Source organism: Vanessa cardui, chromosome 28, assembly GCF_905220365.1.
Source record: "Vanessa cardui chromosome 28, ilVanCard2.1, whole genome shotgun sequence".
In the NCBI taxonomy this organism is placed as follows: Eukaryota; Metazoa; Arthropoda; class Insecta; order Lepidoptera; family Nymphalidae; genus Vanessa; species Vanessa cardui.
The window spans coordinates 2,000,251-2,024,860 of NC_061150.1; the positions used below are offsets into that span (position 1 = coordinate 2,000,251).

A 24,610-nucleotide genomic window follows, 5' to 3' on the forward strand; every position below is an offset into this window, starting at 1 on the left:
ACTGAATACAGATGCAACATTACAAGATTTATTGATGCGGTCTAAATAATAGTTAGTTCTTAACTTATAACAATTCAGCAAACTCAAATTAAATTGAATATTACAAAACAAACATCTATACAGACTATTATACAATGGATATACTTATTTACTTGAATAAAATGTTACGTGGCTTCACTTGTGTTTAAGAAGCCGGTTATCATGTGTTACACATAAAATAACCCATGAAAGATTTATTTTTGCATTAATTATAATATACTACACAAGTATAGATAATGTAACTTATACTTAACCCAATAGATTTTTCTAGAAATTCTAGGTATTTCAACAAGCTACTTCTTACTTTTGTATTATATTTATATTTTATAGTTACAGTATGATTAATATAAGTAAAGATAATTGCAGAAATTTGGTTCAAATAATTAAAAGCATGGCGAATTAAAATTCAATGTTAATGTTACAATTTTATATAAGTACAGAAACCAAGTCTAACTTTTATATATTCAATAAGTTTTTATGATAGGTCAGCTATATTATGCACTACAAACAGTTCTTCTTTAATATATAATTATTTATAATACAGTTTTTTATTTTTTTAATGTGGCTTTTATTTGTGCCAAGAAGGCACAGATTATTTCGCCAATGTCACGTGCGATGGAGAAGACACGATGGAGATTGAACGGTGCGGTCGAGATTGCAGGCTTAATTTAATTATATGGGCACAATAGTAGTTGACACTCAGTTAGCCCACAACCTAAAACAATACAATAATAAATAATTAAATAAACAAATAACATTATTATTAAAACAACAAATGAGAACGATCACAAAAAAATTTACAACTTAATTTTATTATGCTCAATATATTTACATAAAAATTTACAAAGTGGACATCATACTGATCAAATACACGCAATTGTATATACACACAGAATGTCATTTTTCTATTTTTTTTGTGGCTTTTACTTGTGCCAAAAAGGCACAGATTATTTCGCCAATGTTACGTGCGATGGAGAAGAATGATGAATGAATCCATAATGAACACATAGGTTATTTAAGACTACAAACACTCAGTGTAAATTCAATGTCAATTATTTTTCTTTGTCTTTATGCTTGTGATTGTAATTGACTGTGGATTATGTGATGTTTTGAAATATTTGATATTGTTGTATGTAAACTTACTATGGTATATAGATTTTATGAACAAACAGCTACAACTGATTGAGAATACACAGTAAGATTTATTGATTCTAGAGGAAAATCACTGATATATACGGATGTTAGATCTCTGTACAAGCCGTCTATGTAATTAATAACCACTCAACAATAGTCAGTATTGTTATATTCCAATTTAATGAGTATAAATTACAGGTTCAAGAAATGTAACACAACAATATAGTTGATATTGCATTGAGCAACAGAACCTATTGGTGATATTGGACAGTGACTCTTTATCAGTACTTAACCTTGTAGTATGCACACCTATTTAATTTGATTAAAAAAAGATTATAATATCAAATCAAATCAAAATACTCTTTATTGTACAGTAAACCAGTAAATAAATCACATATAGACGGTTAGATGAAAGATGTACAAGAGGCGGCCTTATCTTTAACACAGCAATATCTTCCAGGCAACCTTAATGAAGAGGAAAACAGATATAGAAAGAGGTAGGGGTGTACAGAGCAGATATAAACATAATAAATAAATACAGGGTAATATTAATATATGAAAAAAAAAAAAAATTTACAGTACCTGATATCTAAAATGCATACATATATGTATCTATCGAATTAAATTCAAAGTATAATATACAAAAATTAAATTAATGTCTCAAGAAAAAAAAAAAAAGTAAGTAAATAATTCTATTAAATAAGTAATATTTTCAATTTACTTTACAACTATAGTTAATTTGAAACATTGCCCATACCGATAATATTGAGTCTAAAGTAAATAACTTAAACAATTAATGGGAGATGGAAATATGTGACGTAATCTTGCGTCCTTGTCACATCTATCTATCTGATATCCCGTTGTTGAGTTAAGATATGTCTGGATTACATATATGTTAATGATTAAGAGTTTGATTTATTCCTATAGTATTATATTATATTTGTTTTGCATTTTTGCTGCTGTTAAATTTATTTTTTAATTTATTGTTATAACCTCAACCTCCTTGTCTAATTTCAAAGAAATTAAGTCAATAAACTGAATTGGAGCAGCGATTTGGAATAAGGAAATAATTCTCAAATGAGAATAGTTGTAAGCCCAGCAATGGCACATGTACAGGTTGCTACTGTACCCTTTTTATGATTTAGCTGGCTGTTGATGATTCAGTCAGTGTATAGTAAAGATTTCTTTTTATGTATTACTAACAGTAGCCTGCTGCTTTGTTCAAGTATGTCACGAGTTAGGCATAAAAGTGTAAAATATGTACAGACTATTATCTATTGCTGTATGACATAGGATACTCAGATACTGGGGCGACAGATTAAAAAACGTCCATCCAAGGAGCAGTTCTGACTTCATACAAAATTCTTCAATTTATTTAGTGCTAAATCTTTTTTCAAACTCAAATTTCTTTTATTCAATATATAAGCACTACACTTTCTTATTGATGGTCAAATTAAACACTATCACTGGTTCGGAAAAAGGAACACCCTGACCTGAGAAGAAAAAACTCAGCTAGTCACATCTGCTCTTATTTTATTATTGATAGTAATTTATTATATGTATCCAATCAAATACTGTTTTTAATTACGACGAATAAAATAATACAACATCATTGAACCATTCTAAATGAAACGAACTTTTTTAATAAGCTACGTAAACGTATCTCTCTGTTCGGTTTCTCTTAAGAATAATAATCACACTTTCTCGTAGAAAGACGTAGAGCAACTGTTATCTAAGTATCTTGCGTTTCGTAGCGTAGAGCTACGTGTACTACGCAAAAGTTCTGCGTCAAATAGGCTATTTGACTGGTTTTTAAAATCCATTTTATATTATTTAGTAGAATTTAAGGAACACAGTAAAAGTTGATATTTTTATTTCTAGTACATATTTACCGAAAAATATCATATTAAAAATTCCGCATTTAAATAGCGCGCAAGAACTCTACTTGGACAATATGGCGCTGTAATGGGGTCGATGACGTCACTTTCTTGTATTTTAATCTGTGTTACATATATTAATAAAATAGTATAGTAGAAAAGCAAGGTTAATAAGAGACTTCATCATAAGCCCGGCCAATCAGAAGCGTTTTGTGTTATGTGACAAACGTTTGAAAATTTTTTCGTTAGTAAATAACCATTTTTAAACTCATAATATACACTGATTATAATAATTCACAATTTATTTTTCGCATTGTCAAACAGCCTATTCTGAATCGTAGGATTTCTCAGTTCGGTATATATAATATTTATAGCGCTCCTTCATTCAATTTTATTCAAGTAAATTTCACAATGAAGTGTAATTGAATCGTCGATAATTAAATACTACTACCGTTTCGGAAAGTCTCCAGTAAGAAGAAACGGCAGGAAACTCGTATAGTTGCTCTTTTCAAATGAACAGATTTACAATGCTGTTCTTTAATATAATAATGGAACAATAATGGAACAATAATGGAACACGGGTTCCATCACAGGACGCAAAGGCGTTTTCATATATTAATAATTATTATGCCATATAATTTATGCCAGCTTCAACTGAGAGATTGTCCATTTTGGATGCCACACCACTTCACAGTTCATTTTTGTTAATTTTTTATTTTATTTTATTTTTCTTTGTGTTACCATAATAATGCAATTCTCATTTTACATCTAATTATATTTAATAGATATAGATTAAATAAAATTAGATGCAAAACATTTTTGTAAGTTACTTATTTTTTTTGTTTATGTTTATTTATTTTTCTTTGTACGTCATAAATTAACTTAAATTTGGTGTTACTCTTGTCATTTCTTTTTTCTCTTCTTATTTTTACTCATGTGGTGTGATCCAAATAAAGACTTTATATATTTATTTATATACATATATACCATTGCGTATATCATTGACTGAATTAATATTATAATGCTACAGTTATGTATTTATTTAAAAAAGCTTTCAATTCTGCGGTGTAATAATTAAGAAAAGATTATTTTTACACCGCGTTGAATGAAACACGTAAGCGCCATTCCGCGCCGCGGTAGCGACGTCGCGATAAAACTTTTCTCAATAAGCGATGTAGCGCTGTATGTTTTGATGGTTCGATTATATGATATGAAGATGTAGCGTTGAAGCGATTATTAACTTTAGTTTGTACTAGTGTTTGAACAAATGAAAACATCATTATCGTTTTGTTTACACGTCGAATTTATCGGAAGATTTTTTAACTCGAGTGACGGACGGTGATTTTGTCGGTTTTTTTACTGGATTTGAAATATGCTAGTTTATGCGTTAGGATACTAGCGACCCGCCCCGGCTTTGCACGCTTACTTGTAGGATTCAGCTCGTTTGCAATTTAAGCAAAATAAAATGTGTTTATTTACGACATCGCTTAAAAAAACCTGTATAATAATCAGTCAAAAAAAATCAACTTTACTCAAGTGGGCTTTTACAAGCACTTTTGAATCGTCATTTAACAATTAAGTGAAGCTACCACCGGTTCGGAAAGTAGATTCCACCGAGAAGAACCGGCAAGAAACTCAGTAGTTACTCTTTGTCAACATTTAAAAAATACATAGTCATGTTAGTTAATACAATTATTTAAATGATTATATCCTACGTGGAAGTCAACAGGTATTAATTCCACGCTTTTTTATCATCTACAAAATCTTGTATCGAGTAATTCGCCTTTTTTACCAATGTATTTTTTATAAACGATTTGAATTTACGAAGAAGCAAAGTTAAAAATGTCTGCGGAATTTTATTATAGAAACGGATACCTTGCCCTAAGAAAGATTTATTGACTTTGCGGAGTCGGAAACTTGGCGTTATAAGCTTATCCTTAGTCCTAGTGTATATACAATGATTATCACTGATTTTATCAAAGTTTACTATTACTTTATTATATATACTGTATATTGTGCATGTATTATGCATATAAATCTTCTTGAATCAATCTATCTATCAAAGATCTAAGCATACATAGGGACAGACAGTGGTAAGCGACTTTGTTTTATACGATGTAAAGACGAATACGCCGTCGCTGAAGAATATCGCCGCGTGTACGTAGCGATGAAATGAAATCGTCACGCTGTGAATCATGGTTCGTACGAGTATTCATACGAGCTAGTATAATGCGGTGCGCAAGTATATAAATTGCGTCTGTGACGTCATCGTTTAATGTTACCCCCTAAGAATATATGATGTCTTAAGACGAAACACAAAAATCAAATACTATATATAATTAATTTACAGAATTCTATATATAAGCTCACTTTTATTTAATGTTTTAAATTATTACTTTTAATTTTTTTTTTATTAACAATGAAAGATTATTGACTGCCGGTAGTTATATTTTGTGGATGTCAACAATAATGTGTGCGGTGATTTGATTCATTCAGTTTTGGGCGTTGAAGGAAAAACAAAAGAAATGAAAAGAAGAAAAAAAAATGTAAAGTCAAGAGAAAAGTATAGAAAGTGATTTTGGACATATTTTGTTAATTTACTTGGTGGTAGGGCTTTGTGCAAGACCGTCTGGGTAGGTACCACCCACTCATCAGTTATTCTACCGCGAAATTATAATATTCTATTCTACTTAATATGCACATTAAAAATATCATTTCTAAGACCGAGAAAAATATAAGTTATTTATTATAATCTTTTTTAAAATGAACAATAATATATTTTTCCAGGTTTTCCACAGCAAACTTGTGACCAATGTCTTCATACCTATAACATTATCTATGATAATTGCGCCTTCGCACGGGTGCAATGCTTATCAGCATATTATAAAACAAAGTCTCTTTCTCTATCACTATGTATGCTTAAATCTTTAAAACCACGAAACGGATTTTGATGCGTTTTTTTTAATAAATAGTGAGATTCGAGAGGAAGGTTTTTGTGTGTAATACACGGACAAATTCGTAAAGAAACACTTATAATTTTAGATGTTTCTACTGTGTTGTCATATCGCTGTGATGTCTCTAGTACTAAATATATTACAGAATGTCTTATACAGCGTTCACAGTTGTATACGATACATAGTTTGCTATGTAAGCGCATATTGTTCACGTATTATATACAAAAATCTTCCTCACAAATCCCTATCTATTAAAGAAATCGCATCAAAATCCGTTCCGTAATTTCAAAGATCTAAGCGTACGTAGGGACAGACGGCGGTATGAGACTTTGTTTTATACTGTGTAATGTAAATGATTTCACTAATTTGACACCATGCTTCTAGGTATTATTTCATGGGGCGTTCATGTCACGAGGTTGTGTGTGTTTGTGCTCAGAACAATAAATCTGAAATTAGCAATAACTGTAACAATGAAAAAGAGTCGAGATGGCCCAGTGGTTAAAACGTGTGTATCTTAACCGATGATTGCGGGTTCAAACCCATTCAAGCACCGCTGATTCATGTGCTTAATTTGTCTTTACAATTCATCTCGTTCTCGGCGGTGAAGAAAAACATCGTGAGGAAACCTGCATGTGACAAATTTTATACATGTGTATTTCACCACATGTGTATTCCACCAACCCGCATTGGAACAGCGTGGTGGAATATGTTCCAATCCTTCTTCTCAAAGTGAGAGGAGGCCTTTAGCCCAGCTGTGGGAATTTACAGGCTGTTGTTGTAGCAATGAGTGCCGCGGTCGTGTTTGTTATTATTGAATTAGTGTCTATTGTACATAATTAGTAATATTGGGTTTAGTTGAACGACAATAGCATTAGTTACTCATATAACATACGTCCAAATTAGGCCAAATGTTGCTTTACGAACTATTCATTCATAAAATTATTAAATACAATGCCGCCTGAAGTAGAAGGGGACTGTGCGGGGAACGGGTGTCCGTCTTTATAGGTTATTGAACTTATTTTTAATGAATGAACGAATGAATTATTCTTGCACACCAAAAACAAAAAAAAAAGAAAGTAACACATAATTAATAAAATAAAAAAAAGGATTTTAAAAAGGAAACAAAAGAAGTAGATTAAAAGTGTTGTTGTGTTGTGTTGTACAAAGGGCGGACTTATGGCTTGTTAGATATCTCTTCCAGACAACCCAATCAGAAGGAGATTTCCAAACCATCGGCGTAGGCGGTGCAGTCATAAGCTTACATACAAATATTTACACACTAATACTTATACGTACTACACCATGATATTCTAATAAACAGATATGTTATACCCATACTAAACAACAGAAAAAAGTGTGCCGCGCCGGGGACCGTTTATTTTACATTTCGTTACAAGTAAAAAGGATAGCTCGATAAAAATAATAAGTAAAGGGGACAACTAGACGTTTTAATTACGCAAAACGTGTTACTACGTAAAACGACTAAAGGCAAACGTCCCAATTAGGACGTTTTCTAGTCTTCACTTTTTGCGCGTTAATAACATATCTCTTTACTAGAACATCATTGGCAGGGGCTATTGAATTTATTATATTATGTTATATAAATATTATGTATAAAAAATATATATCTCTATCTATATTTTGCATATTATGTTTTACTTTTTTTTTAATTTCTGCGTGAATTATTATCATGTATTTGTTCCTTAGTGGTAAATGTTCGCGGATGATCATATGGGCCATCTGATGGTAAGTGGCACCATCGCCCATAGTCAATGGCGCTGTAAGAAATATCAAGCATTCGTTTCATCGTCAATGCGTAGTTACACTAACTCACTCACTGACATATGTACCTACACAACAATTCTGAGTAGAGAGTCTGTTTTTTGCCTGTAGGATATCTGATAGGTGGGTAACGATGGGCACGAATCCCTTTTTTTTTAAATAAATATTGGACAACATCACATACATTACTCTGATCCCAATGTAAGTAGCTGAAGCACTTGTGTTATGGAACATCAGAAGTAACGACACCACAAACAACCGGACTCAAGACAACATAGAAAACTAATGATAATCTATATCGACTCGGTCGGAAATCGAACCCGGACCTCGGATACCCTACTAAGGAAATTATGCTAATTTTATTAACCATATATTGATTATAACAACAGGTACTAATTGTCATTTCATTTGATGTCGGTGTCGATGTCGAATGTCGATGTCGGCGTTACTGTATATCATTATTGCAAACGGCCCGTTTCTATAATAAAATTCCGCAGACATTTTTAACTTTGCCGTCTCGTAAATACAAATCGTTTATAAAAAAAACATTGGAAAAAAAGCCTTATTATTCGATACAAGATTTTGTAGATGATAAAAAGGCGTGGAATTAATACCTGTTGACTTCCAGGCAGGATATATTAATTTAAATAATTGTATTAACTAACATGACTGTATTTTTTTAAAATGTTGAAAAAGAGTAACTACTGAGTTTCTTGCCGGTTCTTCGCGGTAGAATCTACTTTCCGAACCGGTGGTAGCTTCGCTTAATTGTTAAATGACGTTAAATTCAAAAGTGCTTGTAAAAGCCCACTTGAATACAGTTTATTTTGATTTTGGTGCGAATATGCAGCGCTTTGGTGTTTATTTTGGTATATACACTCTGTAGATGTATGTGAAACTTGTACTCTTAATAGGGAACACTCATTTACTACGTGAGAGTACTTTCACTAGTTTTTGACCCAACCTAACCGAGAGCCGAGATGGCGCAGTGGTTAGAACGCGTGCATCTAAACAGATGATTGCGGGTTCAAACCCAATCAAGCACCACTGGTTGTTCATGTGCTTAATTTGTTTTTATAATTCATCTCGTGCTCGCAAAGAAGGAAAACATCGTGAGGAAACCTGTAGGTATGTGTTTACTTTGATAGAAATTCTGCCATATGTGTATTCCACCAACTCGCATTGGAACAGTGGTGGAATATGTTCCAAACCTTCTCCTTAAAGGGAGAGGAGGCCAGCGTAAGCGTAAAACTAAATATATACTCGCCCATATCCTCGTCCGCCAAGCTATTCCATAAAAAATATATACAGTGCAAACTCGATATTACAAATCGCAAAGGAACAAGTAAATATTCGTTATATCAAGTAATAGGCTATTGGACAATGTGAAAAATAAATTGTGAATTATTGTAATCAGTGTATAGTGTGAGTTTAGAAATGGTTATTTACTAACGAAACTTGAAAATAATACTCAATTTATTCAAAGATCCATAAATGAAAATGCATTTTTTCAAACGTTCGTCACGTGACACAAAACGCTCCTGACTGGCCGGGCTTATGATGAAGTCACTTTCTAGTAAACTTTGCTTTTCAACCGACTTCAAAAAGGAGGAGGTTATCAATTCGTCTGTATTTTTTTTTTTTTTTTTTTATGTTTGTTACCTCATAACTTTTTACCGGGTGAACCGATTTTGATATTTTTTTTTTGTTCGATAGGTAGTGCTTCCCGTGGGGTCCCATTTTTTTTTTATTTTTTTCCGATGATGGTATCCGTATGAAAACGACATAAGTCTTAAATTTGCATTATGTATGTGCGCGATAAATAGGTGAATAACTCAAAATTGGTTAGCACAATTTTGATGATTCTTTTAAAATTATATAGGACATACTTTAAGGGTAGTTTGGTGAAAGTTTGGTAAGGTTCTGAGTATAGGATCCATGACAAATTAACCCTTCGGGTGCCTGGTGGGTCTGACAGACCCGTCACTTCAAAAAATCAACGATAACTTTTAAATTTTTGGAGCAAACCCGCTGCACTCCTGAGTAGCTTCGCGATACAAACTAACGGCTATTTTGACTACTCTTCCGCTGTCCGCAATGTACACCCATCCGAACAACACGCATTTTGTGTTCGCTCGGGTCTCAGGGACCCGACCAGGCACGCGGCGTAACTTTTAATCTTTAAGCTATTATTTTTGTTTTGGCTCTTTAATTTATATTGGGTGGTAAATTATTTGTGGAAAAAATATGAATACAGTTATAATGGCTGGGCGATTAATAAATGATGAAATTCGCCAAGCTTTAGAGAGAAATTTTGAAGAAAATGAAGATGAGGATGTAATTTTTGATGAAAGTGAATGTGAGTCAGACACATGATTCCGATGATGACAAGGAAGTAAAATTCTATAACGAACCAAATAACAGTGATATCATATACATAACCAAATGAAAGTGATTTATATGTATGTCCCAGCCATTATGTAATTTTTGTCACAGATCAATATATAAAAGTCTTGATTATTATTTCTGGATTCTCAACACTACTGGCATATACCCAAAAGTTAGTAATATGTTAAACAATTCTGATACAATTACAACTAGAAGGAACTTTATAAAAAATGGGCATGGTATTGACTGCTCCACATCAGACTAAACGACGTAATAGTTGAAAGAAACAAAATCTTACAAATACTTTACGTAAGAGAATCAGCTCTCATTTAGGGGAACCCTCAAAGCCAACACCCAAAAGACATGATGCTGGTAGAAAAATGTGTTGTTATGTATGTCCTAGCCAAAAAGATCTCAAGTCTAAATACATCAGTGTCTCTTGCACAAGTCATATTTGCTTGCAACACGCAATTTTCGTTTGCGAAAATTGTCACATAAATACTGATTAGTTATAAGCAATACCTTTGTTGCTTTTAGATAAAAATATAATAGGATGTAAGTTGATTAATTAGTGCCTTAAATTAATGTGAAGTCTGATTGTTGATCACAATTAAAAAGTTTAATATTGTTGATTTAAACATAAGTGTTTATTTTTATTACGTAAAATTAGAGTCTTTTTAATTTTTTAATGTGACTTTGTAGAAGAACTTTAGTTTCGTTTTATTTTTCATTCATATAACTAAACAGCTCTTAAATAAATATAAACACATTATTTGGCGTTCTGACTAATGAAATAAGTAAAAAACAAGCATTTTGTTACCGGGTCCCACAGACCCACCAGGCACGCCATGTAAGTTTTACCCACCAGGCACCCGAAGTGTTAAGGGAACGGAACAATTCTGAGGAGCACGTTAGCAATACTCGATCGAATCTATTATTTATGGGTTACTTGGATATTTAAATCACCTTCCGGAACGTGGTTATGTTCATGTAATTGTCATAATCGAATATTATAATGAACTAGCGACCCGCCCCGACTTCTCACGGGTGCAAAACTGATACTAAATATACTAAAGAATTTGTTTATTTACGACATCACATTGCAAACTTCTAAAATTGTCAGTGTTTCTTTACTATATTGTTTATTTATTATATACACAAACCTTCCCCTTGAATCACACTATCTATTAAAAAAACCGCATCAAAATCCGTTGCGTAGTTTTAAAGATATAGGGACAGAGAAAGCGACTTTGTTTTATACTATGTATTGACGGAACTCCTAAACGGCTTACAGTTAGGGTGCGATTTGGGGCAGAATTTCTTACTGTCTTTAATCAAATTTTGTGTATATGATGTGATGTCATATGATGTACGACATAGCATACGAATAGCTCTTTTGCAAAGTTTTTTTACTGAGGTCGATTACAGCTCATTCGAGGGTGGTACCTTGTAGTTTATGCCGCATGACGTATTAAAGCCGCATTTTCGAAAATCTATTTTTGCTTTATTCGAAAGTTTCTTTTCAAATTGTCCCCTAAGTAGTTTCTGATTCATATAAACGGCACGCTTAATCTATCCATATTAAAAAAAAATTTTAGTCTACATCAGCTTCACTTAAAATCAAAAATTAAATAAAATTTTAACAAAAAGAAAAACCGACTTCAAACAAAACACTACTTTAAACAAATGAATATGCACTAAAAAGTGTTAAAAATAATTGCGTATTCAACATATTTTTTAGAGTCCTCCTAAGTAAAATGAAATGAAAAATATTAGACTACTTAAAAGTCGATTTACGATTATATAATGTAGTTATAATTATTGCTATATTTGGAGTCGGTGTCAGCCAAGAAAACCCTATAGTATATCTATCAAAAAACAATACGAGAATACTTTAACAAAAATGTTTTTTACAAATTACCTTTTATACAATAATATACTGGATCAATCAAGGGGCTCGTATCGCTTCTTTCTTTTAATTGTTGGGGCAAGGGCACCGTGGCTGACACCGGCTCCAAATATAACAATAACTATAACTACGTTATATAATCGTAAATCGACTTTTAAGTAGTCTAATATTTTTCATTTCATTTTACTATTTTTAGAGTCCTCGTAGACTCTAAAAAATATGTTGAATACGCAATTATTTTTAACACTTTTTAGTGCATATTCATTTGTTTTAAAGTAGTGTTTTGTTTGAAGTCGGTTTTTCTTTTTGTTAAAATTTTATTTATCTATGATTTATACCACAGATTAAAATACAGGAAAGTGACGTCACCAACCCCATTGCAGCGCCATATTGTCCAAGTAGCGTTTTTGCGCGCTATTTAAATATGGAATTTTTAATATGATATTTTTCGGCAAATATGTACTAGAAATAAAAAACACAACTTTTACTGGGCTCCTTAACTTCTACTAAATTACTTTATATAAAATGGATTTTAAAAACCAGTCAAATAGCCTATTCGTTGAAATGAGGTTTGTTATGATGAGGTTAGGTTGGTCTGAAATTCGTTATAAATAGGTTAAAGCATTCATCTCAACATTACGTACTCATCTAGTTATATCGAACAACTTCTACTAATAAATGATAATACATTTTCATCAAATTACTGTAAGTATTTTCTATTTAAAAACAATTAGGTAGGTAACAAAAACTTTTTCTTGCATTAATAATTAAAATAAAATTCAGTAAAATACGTAAAAGTGGGTACATGTGTTGGTGGGAACTATATGTAAAGGTTTTGGATTGATGACATTCGTTAATTAGAGGTATTTATACTTTTTCTGTTATAAAGAGGTTGTTCGCAAAAAATGTTCGCAATGTATAGGTAATATATATTTTAGATTAACTCTTATGGATAATTCAAAGGTATTACGAAGAATATGTTAAATCGAGGATTTCATTATTTTGAGGTTCGTTATATTAAGGTTGCACTGTATATTTATTATCTGTATAAATTTATTCATTCTCCATTCGTAAGCGAACCTCCTTTGTTGAGCCCTTCACGTTAATTGTTTGTTCATCGAAAAATTGAAGTGGATTTACGTATTTAAGTGAAGTATTTTTCTACATATTACAAATGAAGATATTTTTAATCAAGCGGACTTATCACCAAAACACTTGTGATACTGAAAAGTACGATTTGTTTTGGTTTTTTTCCTATTCTCATTGTAATAGAGTGTATGTATGTGTGTTCCTGATACAACACATACTCTTGTATGTGTGCTGCGTGCGAGTTAGCGTTTATGTGTGGGTACGCGCATATGTGTGTCAGTTGAGAATAAGTTATAGGAATAAAGTATTATTCTGCCAATTGTAGAAGGGCAATAATTCTTGTTTTAATAAACGAAACTCCAGAATCTGTGATTATATATGTAACATTGCAAAGTTACATATGAAATAATCAATAAGTTAGTTGTTTTCCCTAATCAAAAGTATTTGTTTTAAAACTGTAATACACGATATATTTAGATTTTTTTGAAAATGTATGTATGTAGGTAGCTAGGTCTTGAGTCCACCCTTCATAATCAAGGATGTGATTTCGTAATAATATAATAATTTGATGAAAAACGAGATTATTGAAATTAGATTATTAGAGTTCATTATTCTTGAATTTAATTGCAAAACTTAACATCTCGTTAACGTAAACAAGATAAACTTTTCAACTACAGTGTAAACTCCATATAACGTCACTCGATTTAACGGCAAACTCTCTAAAGCGTCGAAATCAATTGGTTTTAGTTGGTTTAGCTTGTATTCTATACAATGATACACTCTACATAGCATCACACCCACTCTCAATAACAACAAAAATTGAGAAATAAAAATTAAGTTTTTTTCCTTTTAAGTTGCTAAAATTAGAAAAAACTGCGCATCTGTGTACGTTCTTTTGTCGCTTTATTATTCTAGCCCTCAATAAACTCGAATGTCGGCACCACGCTTTAGGAACTTTCTAAGAAATTCGTTAACTTCTTTACAAATTGGGATTGCTTGCACGTGTAGACTGTGACCATGCCTAATAAGTAGGAGTCATGGATTACAACGTTATCATATGTATTCTACGATTGATGAGGTGGAAACAGAACTTGTGTTTGATAGCGACGACGACCTTCCATTAACTGAGTGGATTCAGCAGGTCAAGATGGCAGGAAATACGGTAAATTTTCAAACCTACATCGAAGTAGACAACTGCCTCCTTACAACGGTGAAGCCGTTGTAAGCAGGCAGTAGACATAGAAATTTTGGATTCAGTGAGAAAAAACTGAGGTTCAAGAATAAAGATATGAAGAAGATGAGATGGATGAGCTTGAGCCTCCGCCAAGCGTTAAAGAAGTTCTGAAAGCAGCTAAATTATTGGAAAATTACTTCCTTTATATAAGATATAATAAAAAAATTAAAAATATACAACAAAATTGGTCGTGCAGCAAAAGGCGTCAGGCAAAAATAACAAAGTATACGCAATAGCGTTCAAATAAGATATATATATTTTTTGTACATAACTATTAACAATAGACTAAAAGAAACTTTTTTTTCGAATTCTGATTTTTCTTCTCTTCATTTAACGACCACTCTTTATAACGCCATAAAATGCACAGTCCGTTCAGTGTCGTTATATAGAGTTTACACTGTATTTTGGCTAAAAAATTTGGTACGGGCCGGACGCGTTATAGTGTGTGTGAACGCTACTTGTGTGTGACGTGGGCATAACTTGAGGTAACGGCGCTCGACCAATCAGCTTTCGGCAATCGGCGACGCGATTCGACGCTACTCGGCGCAGGCGCAACCGGCAGGGCGTCACTCAGTATTCCAAGTTCAAACTAAACTTTTGCATGTAGTCTATTTTACACCACCTACCATTTCTCTGTTGGCTACTACTCCATATCACCTCGGTTGTCTGGAAGAAATCGCTTTAAAGCGATAAGACCGCCGGTTGTACCATCTATTTTTTTTATGTGTTCTTACTTATCTGTTTAATTTGTGGTGTACAATAAAGTGTTTAAATAAAAAAATAAATAAAATAAATAAACGATCGTCTCTTTCGTAATATAATTTTCGTTACCATACGATGTGGACGTGCTTTCTGTGTTTTCGTTTAATAAATATAATCACTATTAATCAATTTAACTTCGAATATATTTAAAATAAAAAGTGTGTTCCTATAAAATAATTGTTTTTGAGTTGAGTGAATATGTCGGTTTTAATTTCGATTATTATTTTGATCGGTAAGTGTTTAATTGATATTATTTAAATTTTAATCAAAGCGTATGTATATCAAAGTCGTCTACGTATGAAATGATTGTTCTGTATTTATTGTAATGTTCTATCTGTATATGTTGACATATTATTAATAATTACATGGAAATAAGCTAGGCGTGTTATGTCGATGTTTTTTTTTACAAATAATATTGGTAAATTATTGTTTAACTACTGAGTATCTTGGCGGTTTTTCTCGGTATATTTTACATTCGGAATCGTAGAATTACCTGTGAATCCAGAAGTGCGCGTAAAAGCTTGAATAAAGTATATTTTGATTTGAATATTTGAATTGAAATGAGAGTGGACCTTTTAATTAGTTAAATATATATATATGTATGTTGTATATTAAGCATGATGTCATACTTTTGATGTTTTCACATTCGTCTACAAGCGTATATATGTATATGTGTTCGAAGCTGAGTCCAAATTTTCTTCTGTGACTTCTTCTATCTGAAACGGGAAAACCGTAGGAATTAATTTTGATATTATTTCTAATATTACAACATTAGACAAGATTTTATGCTGCGTTTTTTTGGGCGTTAATTAAATATAATTGGTAACAATACAAATTATATTTCCCTAATGTTATCCTTCGTCGAATTATATAATTTTATTATCCATTATTATCATTACATAGTATGAAACAAAGTCGCTCACCGCTGTCTGTCTCTATGTATGCTTAGATCTATAAAATTACACAAAATTTTGATGCGATTTTTCATAATAGATAGTGAGTGATTCAAAAGGTTTTTGTATTTAATACACGGACAATATAGAAAAGAAACGCTGATAATTTAAGAAGTTTCTAAAGTGATGTCGTATATGAACACATTTTTTGAGCTTACTTTGGCTGACCTCTACGTAATAGATAAAAATAATGTTTATAATGAGTTTTGTATTGTCTTATAACAAAAGAGCTGAGTTTTTCGATATACTGTATTATACTTAGTATCAATATTACACCTGTGTGACGCCGGGGCGACTCGCTATTATATTAGTTTACATCTAGTCCAAGATTTTTAGATATCCGCTCTGCATAAAATCCTTCTACGTGATTTTTCACTCAACAACTAATCAATTTACAAGAAAAAGTTTTTTACAAAATTTGTATAAAATTTTATGCTCTCCAAGTGTAATTCATAAATTATTGAGTTACTTTACAACTACAGAGGGAAAAGTTTGGTTGGAAATTTTGTTCTCTACAAAAAAGATCGCTTCTCGCTTCTTCGATCTCCAATAATTATTGGAGATACAAAAAAAATGTTTGAATTAAAGATGGAGAGAGAGAGAAGATGAAATTTCCTACAAATTTTGTATAAAACTTTTTATTGTAAAATTATTAGTTGCTGAGTTATAGCTTAATAAAAGATCATGAAAATCAGCGGTAAGTGGTAATATGTTACTCTCGTATGCGAACAAATAGTATAAATAAAATCGATGTGTCCGAAGAAAGTATTGTATTGTATTGAAAAATCACGTAGAAGGATTTTATGCAGAGCGAATATCTAAAAATCTTGGACTAATATGTCATGCTCGATCGGTAAAGCAGATTATCGCTCACACTGAGCACACAATAATAATAATGAATTTATGATTGATATATCTTATTTATAATACAACATTAGTACATTTAACTACTTATTTTCACTTAAATTTTACTTCTATAATTCTCCGATAACAGTTTCGTCGATGTTCAAAACGCTATTTCTTCGGAAATCCATAGTGTCATATATCATATATCAAACAACAACAACAACAGCCTGTAAATTCCCACTGCTGGGCTAATGACCTTCTCTTTTTTTTTGAGGAGAAGGTTTGGAACATATTCCACCACGCTGTTCCAATGCGGTTTGGTGGAATACACATGTGGCAGAATTTCTTTGAAATTTGTCACATGCAGGTTTCCTCGCGATTTCCTTCACCGCTGAGCACGAGATGAATTATAAATACAATAAAGCACTTGAATATTCAGTGGCCTGCCTGGGTTTGAACCCGCGATCATCGGTTAAGATGCACGCGTTCTAACCACTTGGCCATACATATATATGTCCATATATCAAACGCAAACTCAAATACCTTTAGCCCTCTTCCTCATTAATATATTCTTATTCCTCCAACATAGAAGGATAACACTTACCGCCAAATAACAGTACTCAGTATTGTTGTGTTCCGGTCTGAAGGGTGAGTGAGCCAGTGTAACTACAGGCACAAGGGATATAGTATCTTAGTTCCCAAGGTTGGTGACGCATTGACGATGTAAGGAATAGTTAATATTTCTTACAGCGTCATTGTCTATGGGCGATGGTGACCACTCACCATCAGGTGGCCCATATGCTCGTCCGCCAACCTATACCATAAACAAACAAAAAACAAACTTATTGATGGTCAAATTAAACAGTACCACCGGTTCGGAAAAACGAACACCCTGACCTGAGAAGAACCGGCGAAAGAAACTCAGCGAGGCTTTTTTTGTCAAATTAATTAGATACATAATTGTGAATGAATATAAACAGCCAAAGGCGATCGTTTCATTCCCAAGGTGCTATCAAACATAAACTCGTTAATTGTATAGTAACCTTTAGCACACAAGCGTTCCTTATTTTTTTCAAATTTGTCAACAAAAGCATTTCGAACGCTTTCTGGGATCCTGTTGTAGAAGCCTATACATTGCCCCACAAGAGTTACTGACTCTATGCAGTCGAGTAACAAGATCGAGTAACGAGATTGTGTTTATTACTTGTACCAATCAAAATCAAAATAAACTCTATTCAAGTGGGCTTTTACAAGCACTTTTGAATCGTCAATTTACAATTAAGTGAAGCTACCACCGGTTCGGAATGTAGATTCTACCGAGAAGAACCGACAAGAAACTCAGTAGTTACTCTTTTTCAACATTTGAAAAATACAAAGTCATGTTAGTTAATACAATTATTTAAATTAATATATCCTGCGTGGAAGTCAACAGGTATTAATTCCACACTCTTATATCATCTACAAAATCTTGTATCGAGTAATACGCCCTTTTAACCAATGTATGTTTCATAAACGATTTGAATTTACGAGACGGCAAAGTTTAAAATATCTGCGGAATTTCATTATAGAAATGGATACCTTTCCCCAAGAAAGATTTCTTGACTTTGCGGAGTCGGAAACTTGGCGTTATAAGCTCATCCTTAATCCTAGTGCACATACAATGATTATCACTGATTTTATCAAAGTGATCAATGTTACTATACATAATATTGTTGTAAATATATTGCGACGCAACAGTGAGTATTATACTTTGTTAAAAACATCCCGAAGAGAGTCTCTAGTATGTTATGAGAATCACATTTTCTCATAGAAACATTTTTTCTACTAACTATTTTTTTCAAACATTACAGAATAGATATTGAAAGACAACAGTTTATATCTTAATTTCTTTAAATTTATACCTTAAAGATTCCTTGGCTCCTAGGTAATAGATTTCACGAATAGTCTTTATATTTAACAAGCTCTCGACCAAAGGTTTTTTTTATAATATATAATAAATAAATATAAATATGAGACAAAATCACATACATTACTCAATGTATGTAGGTAAAGCACTTGTGTTATGGAAAATCAGAAGTAACGACGGTACCACAAGAACCCAGACCCAAGACAATATAGAAAACTAATGATAATCTACATCGACTCAGCCGAGAGTTGAACCCAGGCCCTCGGAGTGGCGTACCAATGAAAACCGGTGTACACACCACTCGACCACGGAGGTCGTCGTAGCCAATATATCGCGCCAAATATGCTCTCAAGTAGTGTTTATATGTGTTTTCTCCTGTTATGGTTGGTACAGAGTACATATAAGATTGTCCTAGTAAAGATATATCATGTAGTGCATAATATAGTCATCGGTTAAGATGCACGCGTTCAAACCCAGGCAAACACCACTATAAATATGTGCTTAATTTGTGTTTACAATTAATCTCGTGCTCGGCGGTGAAGGAAAACATCGTGAGGAAACCTGCATGTGTCTTATTTCATCGAAATTCTGCCACATGTGCATTCCAACACCCCGCATTGGAACATCGTGGTGGAATATGTTCCAAACCCTCTCCTTAATGGAATAGGAGGCCTTATCCCAGCAGTGGGAAATGTACAGGCTGTTACTTTACTTTACAATATAGTCGACTTATTAGGAAATCGTATAAAATTATAAGTCTATAGTTTGTTTATCTTTTTTCCCATTCGGATTGGAAAAGGATCCATATATATAAAGTTAATAAGACATTTTAAAAATTGTGAAAATCATTTTCTAAGATTCCTATATTCTGGTACAAACTGGTCAGTAAAATATGGCTCGTATTTGTAAACTAGCTAACTAGATATAAATATATTCTCTACCCCATAACACATAGGAATAATATAGCGTTCTATCAGTTCCTAAGACGGCAACGCACCTGCAAACCCCCTGGTGCTGCAGATTTCCATGGGCGGTGGTAGTCACTTTCCATCAGGTGAGCCTCCTGCTCGTTTGCCACCTATCACATAAAAAAAAAACCCTAAGATAATAGTAATAATTAGTGTACATAGTTAAAACTATGACATTATTATTATTATTCTTATTTGAGCTGAGATGGCCCAGTGGTAAGAACGCGTGCATTAACCGATGATTGCGGGTACAAGCACCACTATATATATGTGCTTAATTGTGTTTATAATTCATCTCATGCTCGGCGGTGAAGGAAAACATCGTCAGGAAACTTGGATATGTCTAATTTAATTGAAATTAACATAAGCGAAGTGAAACGTGGTGGAATATGTTCCAAATATTCTCCTTAGTGGGAGATTAGGCCTTAGCCCAGCAGTGGGAAATTTACAGGCTGTTGTTGTTGCTGCAGCTCTACCCGCTTTATACAAAACTTTATGGCAAAGTCTGAATTTCGTTAACAAGACATTCGTAGATAATATCGAGCGTCATCGAATTAAAATAAAAAGCATGGTAAATATCCTGTTTTAAATAACTGTACCAATAAAATAACCGTATTAATTTAGAATCTAATATAAAAAGAGCTTATTGTACTTCCCGGGACTGAAAACTATCCTTAAGATGCACGCGTTCTAACCACTGGGCCATCTCTGCTAACGGGTAGAATTCCACATCTATTATATATTAGTAGAGATTCAGTCTCTGTGCAGTAAATGGAGTTAATACCTGTTGACTTTCGAACAGGATATATTAATTTAAATTTTGTATTTGTATTTAACTAACATGACTTTGTATCTTTTAAAGGTTTTAAACGAGTAACTACTGAGTTTCTTGCCGGTTCTTCTCGGTAAAATCTACTTTCCGAACCGGTTGTAGCTTCACATAATTGTAAAATGACGATTCAAAAGTGCTTGTAAAAGCCTACTCGAATAAAGTTGATTTTGATTGTGGTGCCATGTACTTAGTGGTGGCTAGTCACCATCGCGTTTAGACAGTGGTGGTGTAAATTAACAATTCCTTACTTATATAGACAATTTGTTATCAATCTTGGAAATTAAGTGTTCCGTGATAGAGTCACACTGACGCTGTTTATCAGTAGAGTATTTATATGTATATATTTTTTATTTGAAAGATACTAATTATGTAGTTATAGTATTTCTATCCACAATACCTGTGGACTTCCAGGCAGGATACATTACACACATATATAATTGTTATTAACTATCATGATTGTATTTTTTAAATGTTGAAAAAGATTAACTAGAGACTTTCCGAACCAGTGGTAGCTTCACATAATTTTAAAATGACGATTTAAAAGTGCTTGTAAAAGCCTACTTGAATAAAGTTTATTTTTTTTTTTGTTTTCCGTTTTGATTTTGAAACCGTCGCTCTCAGGATCGTAGTCAGGATTTAACGATTTAAAAAAAAAGATGTATTTCCTAACATTGATTTGTTTTGTGTATTTCATACGAAAATATATTTTGCACAGTTTTTAGTTTCATATTTATCGAAAACAACAACAGAATGAATGTTGAATGTGTTCGCTATTCTTTCGACTTAATATGACGTATCTATCCCTGGCGTTCGTATGTTCGCACTTCGCAAACGGACAGTCTCTCTCAAGTCTCCGTCCGGTGCGGACCTGCCGCACTTTATTTAATTCAATTGCTCAAATAGTCAAGCTTAATTTATTTTTTAAAGCAACGTCTTCGTATAATATTGATTGTATATGCGAAAAAACATTGTAATTTAAATGATAGGTCGTTAAAAGTGAAGACACAATGATTGTTCCAGTATTGGTGTGTCTGATAATGGGTACGTACTTATATTTTTTTCTATCGTGTATATTTAATTGGAAATTAATAATTATTGTCATAAATATTATTAATTGATATGAAACGTAATTGAATATATATAATATAATAAATATTTTGCAATATTTAGTAAAGTGTCGGCGAAGATAATATAAATAAAAATACCTATTCCTGAAATCTCTTCATCTTAGTTTGAACATGATTTTGATTCTCTAGTGCAAAATCGTTAGCGCAAAATTCTGTGGATTGCGTTTGAAGTGATTCCTTCAATGTTTTTCTGAGATTTTTCTTCATAGAGAAAATTATCGCCGATTACCACGATGGGTTTTTTTGACGGCTAACTTTAATCGAACCTAGAGGGAGCTACTACGCCTTTCAAGATGGTGGCCGCCCTAAAGCTCTCATCGCTAAAACAATTAAATCCAACGAAATATGTATTCGAATTGATATATTCTCAATTAATAATGGATATATTTTGCTTTATATTCATTTTAATGCAGATAATTATAAATAAAATGTGGTAACCATTGTTTCGTCAAAAGTATATGTCATCGGTCGGTAAATCGATAAATGTAGCGCCATCTAGTGATAGAGTTCAGCGTTACATAGTAACGTCGTTAGTTCACTGTTATTTCGATAGATGGCGTCAATGTTGTACATGTACAATATGGCGACATACATTAATACATTTAATGAATGTTTAATTATCAAGAATATTAATAAATAAATTTAATTAATAATTGATATTGTTTTTTTTTTAATGGTATTTTTCTAATTAAGTTTTTTTTTGATACCTGTTAACCTAACTTAATTTTCCTTGAATGGTATGAATCACAGCCACAGTAAATAACAACGTGTTTTATTTATTATATCTGGTTTAGTGCAATTACTGAATCAGAGTTGAGGTATAATCTTCAATATCAAGAGTGGTTGCCAATTTGTTGCGTCACTTTGTAAAATTAGGTAAAATAGGTAGGCGGAACGGTGGTAGGTTTGGTCACCTGATGGTTAGTGGTCACCACCACCCATAGAATATAGAGTGTTAGAATTATTACCCTTTGCTTATATCACTAAACGATCTTGGGAACTAAGATGTGGCCCGATGTACCTCTAGTTCACCATTTAAACCAGACGACAATACTGAGTACTACAGTTGGGTGGTAGTGTATCTGATGAGTAGAGCTACCTTCTCATACAGGCTTGCACAAATCCCTACCACAAAAAGGAACTTATTAAAATCAAATTCATATATACCATAATTTTTTGCCTCCCCTGTTGATCGTTGAGGAGTTATTTTGACTGGATCCCAGGTGTTAATCAGGCTATGCTTCTCATATAAATGTAGTATCATCAAAACTGAAACAATATGAAAGATATTAAATCAGTAGGATAAGGACTGGTTCTAATTACATGTGAACATGTTTGAATGAATGAATGAATGACTGGATTAATGTGTGCATGAATTAACATATATAAATAAATATTTGAAAAACAAGTATTGTTGAAGTATTTAATTTATTTTTGTAGAATGTTTATTGTCATAAACATGGGCTTTACAAGAATGAAGTTCAATTCATAAAACATTGAAAAATATTATAGGAATATTACTCAATACAAGATTGTATTATACATGAGAAAGTGTGGACATAGTATATCCTATCTAGAAATCCACAATGGATGTCTAGATAGTATATACAAAAAGTTTAGTTGTAAATTGTAATTTACTGATATACTACATGGTACTGACACTTTAATTGCATAATAAAAATGGTGGAAAAGTTTCAGTACTGAGTTTCTTGATGCTTCTTCTTGGTAGAATATACTTACCGAACTTATGGTAGACTTATATTTATTTCAAAACTGTATCACAATGATTCTGAAGTCCTTTTTTACTTTTGATTGACCACACATTTATATAAATAAATAGGTATAATAAGAAAAAATGGCGATAAGTATCTCTGCCAGGGATGGATTAATTTGTGATGTTGATTAAAAATTATTTAATTAATAAATGATTTATTCTCATTAATTTGTTTCAAATATTATTATTATTTATATAGTATGTGTCAAGACCTATTCTAGATATAGCTGGAAATATTTGGACCTTGAGTGGTAGTGCAAAAAACTTCATTAAAATAATAACACCTGCCCTAAAGTGTCCACTGGTGACAAGGGATGGATCGTTATGGCCAGAAAGAAGAAATGAAAGATAGAAAGGAAGAGAAGTTTGTTCCTGCTGCCAGCTTTCTTGCCAGCATTCAACGCTGTCATTATACAGTAACTATTTTAATTCATATCTGTATGTATTTAACGACTTAAATGTTAATAATTAAATTCATTATACATATTTTGTTTTTTATTTAATAAGTTAGTATTATATAGTAATATTTGTGTTGTGTTATGTGAACATTTTGTTAAATAAAATGAATTTAAATTATAAATGTTGTTTTATTTTACATGTAATTTAAGAATTCTTCTAGTATAAGCTGTGCTTTGTCTGCACTTGCCTTTTTAGATTATTTAAGGTTTTTGTAATAGTATCTCATATATGTTTGTGTGATGGTTCATGCTCAGACATAAATGTTCTACCGAAAATAGTTCGCGTTTGATTGATGAGTGAGCCAGTGTATTTATAGGCATAGTTCACATAACATTGGTGACCACTTACCAGCAGGTAGTATTTGTACGTCTACGAGGGCGACTAGTTTTCATATATCCGTATCCATATCTAGATTCGAAATGTATTATATCACTAATTAAACGATCATACATTGTGCAAGCCTGTATGAGATGGTATGTCTACTCATCAGTTACAGATACACCACCACCCAACTCTAGTACTCATTAATTAATTCTTTATCTGTGCTGTATATTAATGGACTGTATGGCTTTTTTTT

The 24,610-nt window shown here is 32.4% G+C and overlaps 1 protein-coding gene across 1 annotated transcript in view; it reads left to right on the top strand.

Annotated features, from left to right (window-relative positions):
• The first annotated feature begins 21,473 nt into the window (after nt 1-21,473).
• Nucleotides 21,474-24,610, top strand: part of LOC124541354 (modular serine protease-like) — a 37,506-nt gene continuing 34,369 nt past the window's right edge. The window contains exon 1 of the mRNA XM_047119208.1: nt 21,474-21,714. Within this exon, the coding sequence (XP_046975164.1) occupies nt 21,681-21,714 (34 nt within the window). The 5' untranslated portion in view covers nt 21,474-21,680. The remainder of the gene's footprint in view (nt 21,715-24,610) is intronic.